Genomic DNA, 18,479 nt, shown 5'->3' on the forward strand with positions numbered 1-18,479 from the left:
ATCACTACTGAAAAAGATGTATCACAAAAATGATTGCAAAAGGAGCTTTTGATAACAGTAATAGTTATTTGATAACAAAATCACCTCTGATTTTTTTTTTATTAATAAGGGTATACCTGATGTAAAATTCTGATACCAGGAGTAGAATTAATCTAATTACAATATTTAGCCTCTCCATGTCTTTTAAGTTCTCAGAAATACAGATTAGTTGTTCCGCAGGGACAGCAGGCATCTTTAGTTCCACAAATCTATCAGAAGGTTTAAATGCACACATGCAGGGAAAACAGACCCTTTCAGAGGCCATTCTCTGTGTGTGCAAGTGCTTTAGCAGTAGGTCCCGGCACGATGTCCTGTTCGTGCCTGTCATGAAACATGAATAAGATAGTGTCACTGTATGATAGATGGAGAGGTTTGAAGTGAAGGAAAGAGAAAAGGGAGGGAGAGACTGAAGAGCATTCTAGTGAGGAAAGAAGAAAAGAAAATGTGTTCGTGTAAATAGAATTTTGGAACAGAAGATGTTGGCTAAGACCCTGGTCCAGCTGTAATGCCTGAGAACTGCTTCACCTGCTGTCTTGTAAGCCAATTTCATGTCAAATTTCTATCTCATTAGGTCTATTCTATAACACAGCCTGCTTTACTTGATTGGTTATTTTTCAGCTTAAATGTGATACAGTGGTGACTGCCATCAGTGCTGGTCCAGGGACTCTGAATTTCAAAATAAACAGAGAATTATTAACAAAGGTAAGAATGGATACAGTCTAGTCTCGGTGCTTTTATGCTGGTTTAGCTACACTGATCATCCAGCTCTCAAACTTGGTATACATATGGTTGATCCTCAGTCTGGAGTGCAATGTAAATTAATCTTTCTTTCTCTCACTTTGTTTGTTTGTTTGTTTTGTACTTCCAGTGTTCAAATCCAGGGCCTTTCATATCCTTAAGCAAGCACTTTGCCACTGAGTTACTTCCTTAGCCTTACTGATCTGTTCACTATAGGGTGTCATAGCACTGTTAATCTCTTCCTTGCAGAAATTACCTTGCTATTTTACATTCCTTCCTTCTCTCTCTCTTCCTTTCCCTCTCTTACTTCTTTTTTTGGTTTTTCAAGACAAGGTTTCTCTGTGTAACAGCCCTGGTTGTCTTGGAACTCGATCTGGAGACCAGGTTGGCCTTGAACTCACAGAGATCCTCCTGTGTCTGCCTCACAAGTGCCTCGATTAAAGGTGTGCACTGCACAGTTCATTTATTCCACTGATGCCACTTGTGCTTTAGACTCTAACTCACTTTGGGGTTTGTAGCATCTGTGTTTCCCACTGTTCTATCTCCATGTTTTGACATAATGCCTGGTGCATTGTCGATTCTAGATAAATAACTGTTTGTTGAATGAATAAATGTGCTCTGTAGTAAGTGTATGTTGGTTTCTGCTTCCTGATTTGCTGTAATCTGTTGGAAGCATAAGGTTTAAGCTGGAGAAACCCTGGGATAGCTTTTTCTTTTAACAAAACAGTGAATAGTAAATTAAAAAGGGTTTTAATACTGTAAGAATAAAAAAATTCAGATGCGGATATGGGGATGGCCTGAAGGTACTGGGGAAACTTGTGAAGTAATTGACTCTTACTCAAGCTAACACATCAGAGAACAGGTGACCCTGGATAAGTGATTATATGAACCTTTAAGTCAAGTTCATCTTGACCAAACTTGTAAAGCTATACTGCATGCTTTGGCCTATCTTTTAAATAAAATATAGCCCACTATTAGGGTATTGAGGCTTAGTAAATGTGGCAGTCTTGAATTGAAAATAATTACAAGGTCAAAAGTTCTCTAGATATAGATCTATCCATGGATTGTTTAGTCTCAGGCATTTGCTCATCAGTCCTGGGATTATTCTTTTTTTTTTAAAAAATGCCGAATGTCATTTATTGAAGGAGGGAGGAAGTCTTAAATACAGGCTTACAGCACAATGGGAGAACCCCGGAGGGCAGAAGTTCACTACTGATGTCTTACAATCTTGCATCTAAGCTGTTGATGCCTATTATTCAGGATACACAGACAAGGAACTTCCCTTTAGCATTCAGGAGGGTGGAACCTGGCAGGGAATTAGCATAGGGAGGATATCAAGGTCAAGGTCCCCAAGCAAGGCAACGGTTACCCAAAATGGGGCCAGGGCCCTGCAGGTCCCCCTTTTATTAAAAAATGAGTTTATGACTTGGGTTGCGTGGGACATCAGCAGGTCACCTTACCCGTCATGGAGATGTCTGCCCAGGCCACATAGGTGATCTGTCTTAGGTTGGTGAGTGCCCCCCAGGCATTACCCATCTCCGAATACTCATTATACAGGCTCAATCGTGTGTGAGCTGCAGCATTAACTGCTGCCAAAGATCTCAGAGTGGCACTGGGCTTGCAATCTGTGTGTTCAACACAGAAAAGACCAACAGAGGTCCTATCTCACCCATAGCCAGTAGGCTAAAGGCAACTGAGCCATTCCCTTCCTTAACGAGCCATACTGTATGTTGGAGTCCTTGTAAGATAGTACTGGGATTATTCTTTTTTTAATTTATTTTTTTTTAAATTACACTCATGATAATAATCACATTTGTGGTATTCATAGATTACATTCACAGTGTTCATTCAAATATATATATATATATATATATATATATATATATATATATATATATAAAACTTTAAATGTTGAATGTCATTTCTTGAAGGGGGTAGAAGGTCTTAATTACAGGCCTACAGCACAATGAGAGGACCCTGGAGGGCAGAAGTTCGCTACTGATATTTTACAATCTTGCATCTAAGCTGTTAACACCCATTTTTCAGGATACAGAGACAAGGAAGGAACTTCCCTTAAGCATTCAGGAGGGTGGAACCTGGCAGGGAATTAGCATTGGGAGAATATCAAGGTCAAGTTCCCAAACAAGGCAACAGTTACCCAAAACGGGGGCCAGGGACCTGCAGGTCCCCCTTTTATTAAAAAATGAGCTTCTGACTTAGGTTGCGTGGGACATCAGCAGGTCACCTTACCCGTCATGGAGATGTCTGCCCAGACCACACATGTGCTCTGTCTTAGGTTGGTGAGTGCCCCCCAGGCATTACCCGTCTCTGAATACCCATGATACAGGCTCAATCATGTGTGAGCTGCAGCATTAACTGCTGCCAAAGATCTCAGAGTGGCACTGGGCTTGCAATCTGTGTGTTCGATACAGAAAAGACCCACAGAGGTCCTATCTCACCCATAGCCAGTAGGCTAAAGGCAACTGAGCCATTCCCTTCCTTATTGAGCCATACTGTACATTGGAGTCCTTGTAAGATAGTATCTGGGATTTTTTTTTTTTTTTTTTTTTTTTGGCTTTTCGAGACAGGGTTTCTCTGTGTAGCTTTGTGCCTTTCCTGGAACTCACTTGGTAACCCAGGCTGGCCTCGAACTCACAAAGATCCAACTGCCTCTGCCTCCCGAGTGCTGGGATTAAAGGCGTGCGCCACCACCGCCCGGCCCTGGGATTATTCTTAATGGTTAGTGCTTTTTCCAGATCATGGGGATTTTATTTTTTCAGCCATCTTTCATTCTGAAGTAAATCAGCTAACCAAAATCTACCCCCACAGACATGGATGTTTTTTGAGCTTGTTAAATAGTACCTACAACCTTTTGGTGTCCTCCTCTCTTAACCCCCACCCCCTTCCCTGCATGATCTCAACATTTAGCCAAGGCCAGCCTCAAGCTAGAATTCTCTTGATATCACACTAAGTTACTTATTTACCACTTTTAAGCAATGCTTTTATAGTTATTTTGCCAGTTATTTGGAAGTAGAAATGAATCTTGCTAAATGTGCCTTCCATACTTTAAGCCCTTAATAGCAGTATTTTCCCCCCTTTTGTTTTTCCTTATACTGGGGGAAAAGATGAATTTTACCTTTAAAGCTACTTTAGCTGAAAGAGATAAGGTTTATCCTCCCAAGGAAAATATTTGTAAAATAATTTAAGTTTTCAGTGGCCACAAGTTTTATACTTTATTTCAATTGAGAAACTGTAGAATGTTACCTAGCTTAGAGATGTCCTGCTGGATTAGTTACTGCAAGCATTTCGTGGATAGGTGAGGTGGAAGACACACAGTGCTGTAAAGAACTCTCATTTTCATACCACACTTCCACTTGTTAGTAGCTTGAGATCATTTGTAGGAGATCTATAGCCCTTAGTATTACTTAATTCAGTTAAGAGGGAGAAAAGATGGTTTAAATCAAGTTCTATTTGCATTTTCTAAAAAATACAGCCAAAGCTTTATTTTCTTGGGTATATCTGAAAAATCCGTGGTGAAAAAAGTCACATTTTTTATTTGCAAATCCAACTTTGCCTACTTTACCAAGAGGAGCAGGAGCTGTTTCGTGTCTTCACTAAATAAAGTTTACCTGTAGGTAGTGAATACTTTCAAGCCACATTTCATTTTTAGAAACTTACATAAATAATGAATGATTTTAATACCAAAGAATTGGCAAGGCAAGTAGGTAGTGATAAATTCCTTAGGAGTCTGCTGACAGGCATAAGGAAACAGTCAACCAGTAGAGCTAGAAAAGAGGAAGGATGTAAGTCATCCACAGAAAAGGACGAGGACAGACAAGCAGAAAGTGCCACCCAATCGGGGGTATCCATTGATTTCCTCACGCTTCAAAACTAGACTTCATTTAATTAGAAAGACTTCATTTCTAATTAAAACCCTTTATGCACCACTATTTACATGAGGTTAGCTTACATTTGAACATGCACATTCGTAAATATATTAGATTTTAGTGTTTTCTGTATTGAAATATGATGGAACTCTAGTACCTCCTTTACATTAGTAGTTAAAAACTACATTTATAGTTGATCACTGCTAGCAAAGGAAAAGTTAGTCTTCTTTACAGATGTGACCCCTAGTAGGTTGAACATGCTCCACTGGTTGGCCACACACCAGAGGATACAGGCAGCATTAATTAGGCTCAGTGGGTTAATTAGACTCAGTCAGGGTCTCACTGTATAGCTTAGGCTAGCCAGTAACCCAGGATCTTCCTTCCTTTCCCTTCCCTCTGATTTGCTGGCATTGCAAGCATCCACCATCTGCCTTAGCTCATTTCTAGACTACATTAACTAATTCTTGATAATAAAATTCTTATCATACATTATATTTTTAAGGCCCCAGATGAAGTTAACCAATGCAAATCCAACTTTATAATAGTAGTTTCAAATAAAAAATTAGGGGGCTGGAGAGATGGCACAGAGGTTAAGAATACTTGTTCTTGCAGAGGACCCAGGTTCATTCCTAGCACCCACATTGTGACTCACAACCATCTGTGGTACTGGTTCCAGGGATCCTGCCTCCTCTTCTAGCCTCTGCAGGCACCAGGAACCATATGGTCCTTGTGTATACATGCAAACACTCATACAAATAAGAAAGTTTAAAATACACATAAATAGGAGAATCTTTAAAAAGTGCATTGTAACTGTTCAAAAATAAGTTATGAATTTTGTGAACTACACTATAGTTCTATGTTACTAAATAAAAATTAATCACTTGATTTGGAGAATTTCTGCTATTTAACTTCATATCTCCTGTATCCCAGGCTGGCCTTGAACTGGATATGTAGCCAGTGATGACCTGAACTTCTTTCCTGAGTGCCTGGTTTATAGGCATGCACCACCACACCAGGTTTATGCGGTGCTGGGGTTGCACAAAGATTACAGGCAAAGAAAGTGCTGTTATCAACTGAGCTATTGTGACCTTAGGAAAATCAACCTCCATGCTTTTCCTTCCTTGTTTGTGAGCACAGCACTGCAGCGTGAATCTTAAAAGTTCTTATTAATAAAATCAAACCCGAGGCGAGTTATTGGGGTGAACACTGGAAGGTCAGAGAGACAGAACAAGCCACAGCTATCTCACCTCGCCGGATCCTCAGCTGGTCCTGTTTCCTCAGACTGGAAGCCTCTGAGTCCTCATCCGGAATGAGTCTCAGCTGAATTACTGCTCAAAAGCCTGAATGCTTAACCAGGCCAAATGCTTAACCAGCCAAATGCTTCTAGTTTCTGGTCCTCATGCCTTATATATCTTTCTGCTTTCTACCACCACTCCCTGGGATTAAAGGCTGGCTTTCTGGGATTAAAGGTTTGTGTCACCATGCTTGGGTATTTCCAATGTGGCCTTGAACTCACAGAGATCCAGAGGGATTTCTATCTCTGGAATGCTAGGATTAAAGATGTGAGTGCCACCATCTTCTAGCCTTTGTATTTAGTGGCTGTCTGTTCTCTGACCCCAGATAAATTTATTACAGTACACAATACCACCACACAGCACTCATCTCCGAAGCTGTTGTGCAGACTGAGTTAATACTTGTAAAATCCTCCTCTCAGTCTTTGTGACATAGTCTGCTCAATGTTGATCAGATCCTGCTCTTGGCTGGGGGTTACTATTTCCATGGGTCTCTTGCAGTTGACCTCACAAAGCTTCAATGTCCTGATCTCTGGGTATCACCAGTGGTTACTGTAATATTGAATAGATTAGATTTATAGCCCTGAGTAGCCCCTTCATTATTAGCTCACGTTTTAAGTGCTCTCAGAGGAACTGGCAACAGATGATGTTGATTCTAGCGGCTCTGTAATTAGAGTGAACAAGTTAGCAGCATTTAATTTCCAGTAGTACAGTAGTTAAGAACCTGGATTGTATTTTTCTTTCTCTTATCACCGAATCCTACCCCTTCTGTTTCCCAGGCAGTGCTGCAGCAAGTAATTGAAGACGGATCAAAATATGGGTTGAAAAGTGAACTTTTCTCAGGTCTTCCCCAGAAGAAGATTGTGGTTGAATTCAGGTCAGTGACTACTCATCCTATGTGCTGACTAATCCAGCTGATAGGGCAGAGAGGATCATAACTCCCTGATTGAGTTTGCATTAAATTATACGTGGGAAGTTGAAAATCAGTGACATTATGCTACCTTGTTAGGATCACAGTGAATCACTCATTAAACCAGGAATAAAATGGACAAAAATAGATATTTTACATCTCCAGTATGTTTTTGCCTTTCCTTGTTTTAGACAGGATCTCCACTTTGGCCTTGAACTGAATGTATAGCCTACTATGACCACCTCTTACAAAATTTCCAAATAGCACCACCAGCTTGGGACCAAGGATGCAGCATTTTGAGCCTATGGGGGACATTTCTCATTCAAATCACAGCACTCTTAAATAACTAAATCGTATGTGTCCCTTCTTATAAGATTTAGGAAATCACATTAGTTATGAAAGTATCCAGTTGTAATTCCATCGTGGCTACTTTGGTTGCCAAAGGAATTGAGTTTGCCATTTCCGTTTCGTAGGATTCCCTCCTTAGTAGCACATGGTTCCAGGAAATGTCAGATTGATGGTTTCAGGGGACATTTTGTCAGACTGTCAGTCCTGTCCCTAGACACCATTACCTGCTGAGCATCTCTCCAGCACTTTATCTTCGTAATCTTAAAATACTTTGTTTCATAAGCATGCCATTTCTGAGTGTCACACTACTTTCTGGATCACAGGATCAATAATTGTTGGTCAGTGAGAGGTGATTCCTTCCAAATTCTAATTTATCCTTATTGTTAATGCTGATGTCCAACTTACCTTTCTCCTGAATTACCAAAAGCCCTGCTCCCTAATTATTCAACCTAGAGAAGCATTATCTAGTCATGTTCAAAATTTTTGTATTTGGAATAAGAAAATATTCTTGCAATTTTTGCAGTTCACCTAATGTTGCAAAAAAATTTCATGTTGGACATTTGCGCTCCACCATCATAGGTAAGTATTTCCTTGATTAGAAAGCACTAAATGTGTCTAAGGGAACATACATGATAGTGCAATGTAATGGTTCAGAGTTTAAATGAAAAGGAAAGAAGCTCCACAAATGTAAATCACATGAGCATAATGCTAAGTAATTGTTGCACTAAATTGAAAAATTGGTTTAAAAGTTAAAAACCAGAATTTATTTCAAAAGGTAAAGACTCTGAAATCAGTTTTCATCAGTATGTATGTTATGGTTTTAACTGTTATGCATACAGAAAACTGAACAAGGCAAAAATAAAAAATAGTCACAAATTATTTCTGTGGAGTTGGCAGAAATCTTTCATATATTTTTGTTCCTATATTTTTGTTTTAAATAACTTTGTTCTCAGTATGTATCTGTAATTTTTAAGACTGGGAACTAAAATTTTTAATAGAAATTATTTACTTTACGAATACTAAAACTACTTCATAGTCATAAAGCTTCAGTGTATAATACGGTTTTTTGAAGCATGTGTCTGTGTGGGTGAATACGTATACATTGTGTGTGTGTGTGTGGGAACTGCCTAGAGTCCAGAGTTCCGGGTGGTTGTGGGCCACTCACCATGAGTGTGGAGAACTGTCAAGAGCAGCCGACATTGCAGACGCGCTGTGACCACTGAGCCATCTCAGGGCCTGCCCTCTATTTATTTAAAGCAGTTTGCAGAGCTGCAGTTCAAAACTCAACTTAGAATTGTGCAGCATTAGAATTGGAGTTTGATATATTTAAAAATTGGAACAACTAGTACAAGTGGCAGATTATTGTTAAAATAAGAAAGCTTTCATTGTTATAAAGTCCTTGAGCAGTGTTTCATAGGAAGAAATGACAAGACTTAACGAAAAGTATCTAAGAAATATATTGTATAACAAAATTTACATTGAATTGAGTCAAAAACCTAAGAGTAAATGGATAAGTGGGACATGATAAAGTAATCACTTTATCAGGAAAATATTTTGATCAGGAGGGGAGAATATTCATTGAAATTTTATATATGCTACCTCGTTGGTCTGTGCAGTCCAGAGTCTAGAAAATATTCTTCAATAGCCATAGTTTTGGTTTTGTATGAGTGTATTTATTTATTAAGTATATAGCAAGTAAAAGAATAAACAGCACGACAGAGAGAGAAAGAGACAAAGTGAGTGGGCAGATGGAGAGAGAAAGCATAAAACCAAAATATGGTCAAATCAGGTGCTCAGAACATTCGGCAGAAACCAGCCGGGAAATCCTTTTAAGACAGCCAGCTAGTAGAGTTCCCAGCTACGAGAGTCTCCTCAGGTGAGACTTCCAGGTAAAAGAACAAGCAGCAACAGCCAGGGGTAAGGTCGCTTCAGACACCCCCGACTTCAGCTGAACCGGTGGGGGACCTTGAGGCGGGCGGTCAGCTGAGTTTTCCATAGCTGAACCTCCAGCTTCTCCTTCCTACTCTAGGCGCTTTACCTCGGGTGAAGGTGATTTATCTTCCAGCTCTTTGCATGGACACAGGGTTTAGACTCACGTTTTGCTACTCTTCCCTCCATGTTACAGAGTTAGGGGAACCAGCCCATTCTCAATCAAAGGCCCACATGCTTAGGTCTGAAGTTGGGGTGGAGACAGCTTCTCAATGAGTTTGAACAGCACAGGACAGTTTACCAATTAGTGTATATATTTTTTCCATTCAATGTCACAACAGCACCGTTTGTTAACTAAGATTTATGAGGAAGAAATTCAGACATAAGAAGTAACTTTTCCAAGATCACATGGATAAAGTATTTGTGGCTAGTATCTGAAATAGTCCAATTCTGAAACATACATATATATTCAGGTGTATTTGTGAGCTGACTGTATACTAAGAAAAACAGGTACACAATATTGGCAGCAGCTGAAGAAGGTAATTGTTTCTGCTGGGACTATAGATTTGAAAGGTGTGGAAATAGAGATGCTTGCAAAGTAGGAAGACGATGTAATTCAAGTTAGGCTTTTTTTTTTTTTAATTTTGTTGATGTGTCTTATTTGTAGCCCAACTTGACCTAGAACTATTATATAGCACACACTAAGCTAGAACTTCTAACAATCCTCGTGCCTCAGACTCCCAAGTGCTAGGATTACAACTATTTGCCAGCAAGCCACTATATTTAAATCAGGAAATGATTTATTATAGAATATAGAATGGTTCTCAGAGTTATTGGGAGAACTAAAGACGTTTTTAATTAAGCTGACATAAACTCTCAAAACATTTCCACAGAGTTTGGTTACCAAAGGAGGATCTACATCTTCTACCATTCCTTCCATGCTCTAGAACCAAACTTGGGCCCTCTGGAAGAGTAACAAGTAATCTTAACCACTGGGCCATTTCTCTAGCACCCCAAATGCTATATTCCTTGGAATTAGCTAAGAGTAGTAATTATTCTGACACGTGTTTCTAATTGCCAGTAATGATGCTGATGAAAATTCTCTTTTTGTGAAAATTATGGAAATCTTTGGAATAATGCCTCACTAAGTAATTCCTTACTCCATATCCTCATACAAGTAAACACATCACGAATGCTTTTATAGAAAAGATTGAGTTGGTACGTTTTGTTAGAAGCGTTTTTCTATATTATGACTTAAAATAGAGAAGTACAGAGTTTTAAAGCCAATATGGATTTATAAAATAAGATTATATTTATTTACAACTAGGAAATTTTATAGCAAATCTAAAAGAAGCTTTAGGACATCAAGTAACAAGAATAAATTACATTGGAGATTGGGGCATGCAGTTTGGTGAGTATTTTGACATGCTTTTCATTTTATTATATGGCTTAATTGTTTTAAGCACTATATCATTTGATCATCTGTATGGAATGTAGACAAGATTCCTGTTGGATAAAATAGTGTAATGTATCTGTGGTGCTAGGAATTGAACCTGGGGTCTCCTGTATACTTAGTACATGAGCTACCACTGAGCTGTATCTTCCTGTAGAGTTACATAGTCTATATAATTCTCACCATAAAATTAAATTGACATATTCTGAGCAATATCTAATAGACTAGTACATTTAACACACATACGTTAAGCTTTTAGTAAGGAAGAGTGGCTTACCTTTATTGGTTAAATGTATAAATGAATACACAGAGAACAAACAAGTTTAGCTATGTATTTCCATCTTGGCAAAAAGCCTGCCATTTTTAAATCTAGTAAGGTCCAACACTCCCTGCCCCCCAAACCATCCTATGAGAAATGGGATCTGTTATAATATGACTGAGTAGCCCAGAGGTAAAACAGAGCATGATACTTTGGCTTTCTCTTGAACTCTCCAGTGGAAGAGGTGGAGGGCAGAGGAAAAGGGTGAGACCCAAACAGTTACATGCCATAAATCATGTCTAAGGTCATTCAGAAACATTGTGGTTCATAGAACCCAGTATCCTAGGCATGAGGAAGGTAAGACAGGTGAAGTAGTTAATGACTGTGAGGGACTGGTTGCACATTGAATACAATCCTGCAATGCTTTTAAGGTCTGGCTATACTGCTCCATTCTCTGACAGAGAGATACACATATCAGCAGATTCCTAGAAGGCAGCTCTCCCCACCAGGATTTTTACTGTAGCAGTCTTTTTGTGTGCTCTTTTTCCCACAAGATGCCAATTCCTTGAAGGTATAGACTGTGCCGTAATTATTTTTGTATCCATGGTGTGTGGCCTGTAAGAGGCTTGATGAATGACTGCTTACAGTACTAATAGCAAAGCTAGGTGATAGTGTAAGGCTTCTCTAAAAGCATATAGTGTGCATCACCAGTTCTGAAATTCACTAACACATTTATATTCAACATCCAGTAACATGCAACCATAGTTTCCAAAAGAAAGACCACTTCATTTAAAGAAACCTTTACATAAGAAATTTATCATAACCTTCTTTTATGAATAGTATTACTTCCATTACTAACACTGTTTTCAGACCTTAGAAATAGAACTTAAACCTATTAATAGTCTGTTCAGTTCACAACAGCTGGTAAGTCAGAGTTAAGTTCTGGATACAACAGTTAAGACTTCATCCACTTTTATTCCTTTGACTGGTTTAGACATTTCACAGGCTTCAGCAAGGATATGATTTGAGTAGTCCTCAAATTTTGGCTGAAGGATTTTACAATAATATTTTTCTATTAGGAATGTAGTTGTTTTTTTATTTTGTTTTGTTTACATTTTGGGGTCCTACCACCCAGCTCCCAAATAAATACACAGAAACTTATTCTTACTTAAGAATGCCTGGCCTTAGCTTGTCTTGTTTCTAGCCAACTTTTCTAACTTATTTTAAATTGTCCTGTCTCTCTCTAACTACATTTTGTCTCTGAGCTTTTTACCTTTCTTCATTCTGTATAACTTTCTTTCTTTCTTACTTCATGGCTGGCTGGGTGGCTGGGTGGTTTGCCCCTGGCGTCCTCCTCTCCTTTTCTCACTCCCTGCTCTCTTTTTTCCCCCTAGTTTTCTCCTATTGATTGTCTTTGCGTGCCAGCCTTGCCTATTCCTTTCCTGCCTCGTTATTGGTTCTGTATTAGACCATCAGGTGTTTGAAGCAGGCAGAGTAACACAGCTTTACAGAGTTAAACAAATGCAACATAAAATAATACAACACACCTTTGCATCGAATCATTAAATATTCCACAGCATAAAGGGATGTAATATATCTTAAACTAATATTCCACAACATAGGAATACTATAATCAATGATCTGTCAGCATTCCATTATAGCCATCATTGTAGAAGAATTAAAATTCTTTTCCAGCTATGTCATTTGAAAGTTGGCACATGGCTTCTGTGCACAAAATTAGTTTTTCAACATGTATCAGACTGAATGGAATAATTTTTACTTTTCTCATCTTCCTTTTAGTATACTACCAAAATCTCGAGGTGATTTCTCCCAGAGTCCAGAAAAGACACGAACAAACAAACGGCTAGGATTCTAATCTTAGGGATATCAATTGAATCTCTGCACACTGTGCTCTTTCAGTCCATTCACTTTATTATTCTATGTAAGCTAATTCTCTGCCTCTGATCTCTCTGCTGTTCTCTCTTTGTTCTACCTTAATTCTCTAAATCTATAGCTTCTTTTCAGCTCTCATTCTTAGCTTTTCTCTTGCCTGATTCCTCAGTATTTCTAACCAGAGACTCCTTGCAATTCTAAGAAGTTTCAAAACCCTCAAGGTCATAGCACATTCCTAGAATAGATGATAAGGAGCAAAGCTATTACCGTGGTAACAAGGTTCCAAGGTCTCAGGACCAGAGGGAAGGGGCGCAGTGCCACAGACTCTGAGACATAGCTTTTTGTCAACAGACTTGGCAAGTGAAGAGTTGGCAGGCTTTTCTTAGGGTGTTTTGTGTTAGTAACCTTGGTAGACACCTGCGGCTCTGACCTTGTGCATAACTGTAAAGTTTTAAACTTATGATCTCTATATAAAGGCCTTTAGTATAGTTTGAACTTGCTCTGAGGTAAAAATGAGCTAAATGTGTGCAGTTTGTAGTAGACTAAGGAGAGATTATTATTTTCTGTGTTAGTCTGAGCAAAAGGAACAAAGCAGGCTTTGAGTGTCCACAGTCTCGTGGGACAATGGATCTGGCTATGAAGCATATCTTAATATATTTTCTATACAATCTCTATAATCAAAATGATATAGCTAAATGAAGTCATCTTCCTGACCACCCACAGATATATGTGCCCATAAGACTCAGATGTAATCATATAAATATATACATTACATGAAGGTGCATGGTAATGGGGAAATATCATAGCTGTTATTGCACAAGAAGTTTACATTAAGAAACAGCCAATTCATTCAAGATGCAATAATTCTAAAACTCCTTGCATGATGGTTTCCTCCAACAGAACCCTTGGTTCTGATAGGTTGACCTTCTGAACACTAGTTGTCACCTGCTGTATACTCCCATGGCCTTTTGCTACCAGCAGCTCTCAATAGTAGACACCGGGCATCTCCATATTCTGCTCCCAATACCCTGAATCATAATTACATTTGTTTTTCTTTTAAAATAAACAGAACTTGAATCATCTTTCTCAGTGCTCTCTAGGATCTAGAACATTGAATACTCTTGTGTTAAATAGCATTCTATTCTCTGCTGAATGTAGCTGTGTGGTCACTACACTGAGTGTGTGAGTTCACATGGATCCGTGGAATGAAGACACAGAGGCATCTTAAGAATGAATCTAGCCTATCATGGCTGCAGGGGGGTCCAGCCTCCAAGGACGGAAGCACTCTTCCCTTCACCTAGGGCATATTTTTTTTTTTTTTTTTTTTTTGGTTTTTCGAGACAGGGTTTCTCTGTGTAGCTTTGCGCCTTTCCTGGGACTCACTTGGTAGCCCAGGCTGGCCTCGAACTCACAGAGATCCGCCTGGCTCTGCCTCCCGAGTGCTGGGATTAAAGGCGTGCGCCACCAACGCCCGGTCACCTAGGGCATATTTATTTACTCTTTTTTACAGTTTAGATAGTTAATTTCCGTACCTTCAGAGCAACCCAAAAGGAGCTCCCAGAGACCAAAGACCAGGTGCAAATTACTTGATTTCTCAGGTACCTCTGTTTTCCGGGTTTCCTGGACCAAGTTTTGCATAGCCTTTGATCCTTGGGGGACTCTCTGATCCTTGACTCTCAAACAAGATTCACATAGGGTGATAAGAGAAACAAAAGGTAAGAGAAACAAAAGGTGTGGTTAAACAAAGGAAGGATTAGGGCTAGGTGCTGCTCTCTGGAGCCAGGCCAGGAGCTCAGCAGGAATGCCACTACAGCTGAATCACACAGAAAAATGACCACCAGGGCTGGAGAGAGTCATTTTATAAGATATGCCTTATATATAGCAGTCATTTTCAGAGTTTATAATCGAGAAGTTCATCTTTTATAGAATTGTACCTGTTTCTCACCATGACTGTTCTTTTATTGTATAATTTTTGTTTACTCGTTATCTTGATAGGTCTGCTGGGGACTGGTTTCCAGCTGTTTGGCTATGAAGAAAAACTCCAGTCTAATCCTTTACAGCATCTCTTTGATGTAAGTTGGTAAGACAACATTAAAAAAAGCTTTAACATTTTTTTCAGAATACTGTACAAAAACTTTTTAAAGGATATTCTTTTAATTAACGAGGGTCCAAGCCCTGGTTGATTTCAGTTCCATGCCCAAGTGTTTTTTTTGTTGTTGTTGTTGTTTTTGTTTTTTTAATTCCTGTTTTACTTCATTTTTAGCCAGTATTTCCCCAGATATATAGAATCATCTTAGAAGTAAGACATAGGATCTGCTCAGGCAATACACAGTTGCAATCCTAGCACTCAGGAGGTCAGCCTGTTCTACGTAGTCTCAAAACAAACCAACAAACCCACCATAAATCTCACATAGGCTACTGGCTAAGAAAGACACTGAGAAATTTCTCTGTGTTCTGTCAGTTTTCATCTTACTTCCTGGTAGTCATATCACTATGACTCACTAAGACTTGTAAATGTTTAGTGTATACTTTTTTGCCCTTTTATTTTCTCATTGTACAGGAAAACCACTGTATAAATTTTACTCTGAATTTTTATGGGTGGTTTTTGTTTTTTCCTTAATCATGCCGTTCTTCCTGAAGTTTGCCCAATGTGAAGGCCCTGCTTTCTTCATTGTCCTTTGGGTAGTTTTGTTCTCTGTCTCCCAGATCTCTACAGATGTTCTGTCTCTATAAGGAATTATACTTGCCAAAATAATGTTCTTCTTCCCTTACCAAAGAAGTCAGAGAGGGCATTTTATCATTTCCTTTTTGGCTTGTTTTTTCTCTTGAAGCTAGCTATTAGTCAAGTTGAATTCTCTATTTCTTCTAGAGTTTATACCTGCCCCACATTTTCTTTTTTCTTTTTATTTTTATTACTTTTAGTTCTGTGTGTATGCATGTGGGGTATGTTTACATGGATGTAGGTGCCCTTGGAGGCCTCAGATTCCTTATAAGGTAGAGTTAAAGTGAGTTGGAGCCAACTTATGTGGGTGCTAGGAACCGATCGCAGGTCCTTTGGAGAAGCAGCAAGTGCTTTGAACCGCTGAGCCATCTCTCCAGTTCTGCACCATACATTCAAGACTTACATTTTGATTTCTGCTAAAAACTTAGTCTTTTCCATTATGACTATAACTGATAGATAAGAGCTTAAAAATTAAGCCCACCTTACCATTACAATAAATAAAATATCCCCTCTCTCTATAGTTATTTCCTGTATTATATTTTTATACTTTAGAAAAATGGCAGTTTTAACCACAATTTTAGCAAATTGTTCCCAGACCCAGGCCTGTTGTCTTCAGTCCACATTGGTCTCTGATACACACAGTGTTCCCACCAACTCTAGGAGACATGCAGCTCTCTATGTTGCAGACACACCTGGGTGCTCCCAGGCCTAGAAGAAGTAGAGGAACACCACCGTCCTGGGTAGGCTCACTAGGATTAGTGCCTTCTGAGGCTTGCCATCACCCTGTGCACTCCTCAGCTGCTGCTGTTCATGGCAGTGCTCTCATGAAGTGAAGCACTTCTCCTTCTCTCTACCCAGGTCTTCTTCCAGAAAATGCATGCCTTTCTGCCCACCTGCAGCTTTTCTGATACAATACTGCAGTACATAGCCTAAGAATGAGGACCTTTCGTAAGGACAAGGTGTACGTAATGTACCTGACCTCACTGAATTGTGCAAACCATACTATTTTCAACATAAACTAGTGCACACTGTTCTGCAAAAGTTAGTATCATCCTTGAATGAGATTCAGAGGCTGGGGAAATCACTCAGTGGTAGAGCACTAGCTTAGCAATCACAAGACTGGGTTCAAGTCCCAATTCTTGGAGAAAAGGCATTTACCAGGCACAATGGCACATGCCCGTAATTCTAGAACTTGGGGAGTAGAGGCAGAAGGATGAGGAGTTCAGGGTATATTCCCTAGTTTCTAAGAAACAAAACAGAAAGAGATGTTTTAGTTGTATTACAAAGCATATAAAAATAAGAGAAACCACATATGAAAAAAGATTAATGTTCAATTACTTTTCATATGCCTGATAATATATTAAAAAGAAGAAATTTGGTAACGAGTTTGGAAGTTGGGATTTCTTTAAACCAGAAATTTCAAACTCTATTGTAAATTGTTTGAAATATTGATATATTAAAGCTCAATTATACAAAAGCTCCCTCCCCTTTTTCCTCCTTCTTTCTTCCTGTCATCCCCCAGTGCAGGTAACTTAGTGCAAAGACTTTTTAATTCCTGTAATTCCTTTATCATTAAGACGCAGTGCTGGGATGTATGTGACTCATGGTAGACACTTGCTTCACATGTGCAAAGACCTGGGTCCATCGTCCTCACAGGGAGGCGTGGGGAGGGTCCTTCTCAGTGTTTGCACAGTATTTGTTCACAACATGTTCTTTCAGAAGGCCTTAGAGCTTTCCTTAGTAAGGCACATTTCCCACCTAAAGCAAGACTTTAACAATACAAAAATTGAAATAATTTCTTCTTTTTTATCAGACCATAATGAAATAAAGCTAGATATCAATAACAATGGAAACTTCAAAGTACATATAGTGCAATCCTTAGAGAAATTTGGAGGGTTTTTTTTTTTAACTTTCCAGTTTGCTAATAATGAAAATCATAAGTACTGTTGTGACAAAGGTTAACATTAATTAAAATTATTAATCCTTACAATTTTCAAATGACTAATGGTGGATACTGGAAAACAATTAAAACTGCATTAGAAGTGAGCCCTTAGTAAACCATTAACCCCATACCTTTCCATTTGGATACAGAACTAAACCAGCCAAGTTGGATAGTGCTAAAAACCCATAAAATGCCTGTTCCACATAATGCCTAAGAGTCCAAGCTGGAATGTAGTTAAGCTGTCTAAAAAGTATTTCTGTTTGCAATCATCACCTGTTTTGGTAGACTTGTATTGATTAAGAGAATAGCCTTAAATTTTTTTCATTAGCTCCTGAACTACATCTGAAAAGAATGGACTAGGGACTAGTCAGGTGTAGGAGGAAGGCTTTAAAATCCCCACCCCTTGATGCTCAGCTATTTGCTGATGAGAGGTTCAGAGATCAGGGAGTCATTACCCTCAGTTCTGTACCTGCTGCTGACCACCAGAGTTTGATCATTCCAATCCACTGGTCACATAGATGACCCTGTTTAAACTAAATGTGTCACAACACCAAATAGAAGTCATGGATCTGGGAAAGGGACAAATAGAGAGGAATGGATGTTGATAATGGTGAGTGGAGGGGAGGCACAATTGGAATGCATTAGGACATGTGAAACTGTCAAAAAACAAACAATAAAAAACATTTTTAGGGGCTGGAGAGATGGCTCAGAGGTTAAGAGCACTGACTGCTCTTCCAGAGGTCCTGAGTTCAATTCCCAGCAACCACATGATGGCTCACAACCATCTGTAATTAGATCTGGTGCCCTCTTCTGGCCTGCAGTCATACAAGCTGTATACATAATAAATAAATAAATCTTAAAAAAAATCATTTTTAAGTAGCCGTTAAATCTTCCATTTATCTTTTTTTGCTGGATTAAGCCATGCTACTTTGATTAGCCTTTCTCAATGAAGTTTCAAGAATGTTAAATTGCCATTTTTACCAAAGACACCAAACTATCTGCTTAGTGAAAGAAGAAAAAGAAATCACTCTGCAGTGTGGCCACTCAGTTAACTTTCCATGTGGACT

The 18,479-nt window shown here is 39.0% G+C and overlaps 1 protein-coding gene across 3 annotated transcripts in view; it reads left to right on the plus strand.

Annotated features, from left to right (window-relative positions):
* Rars2 (arginyl-tRNA synthetase 2, mitochondrial) overlaps positions 1-18,479 on the plus strand; it is a 47,954-nt gene that overhangs the window by 13,315 nt on the left and 16,160 nt on the right. For 2 of the 3 annotated variants that reach the window (XM_076564032.1, XM_006975307.4), the window contains exons 4-8: positions 658-741; positions 6,736-6,833; positions 7,738-7,793; positions 10,471-10,554; positions 14,744-14,820. In XM_076564032.1, coding sequence (XP_076420147.1) covers positions 10,545-10,554; positions 14,744-14,820 — 87 coding nt within the window. In that variant the 5' untranslated portion in view covers positions 658-741; positions 6,736-6,833; positions 7,738-7,793; positions 10,471-10,544. The remainder of the gene's footprint in view (positions 1-657; positions 742-6,735; positions 6,834-7,737; positions 7,794-10,470; positions 10,555-14,743; positions 14,821-18,479) is intronic. The other variant, XM_042270965.2, reaches the window with a different exon arrangement.

This window comes from Peromyscus maniculatus, chromosome 2 (assembly GCF_049852395.1).
Source record: "Peromyscus maniculatus bairdii isolate BWxNUB_F1_BW_parent chromosome 2, HU_Pman_BW_mat_3.1, whole genome shotgun sequence".
Taxonomy (NCBI): domain Eukaryota; kingdom Metazoa; phylum Chordata; class Mammalia; order Rodentia; family Cricetidae; genus Peromyscus; species Peromyscus maniculatus.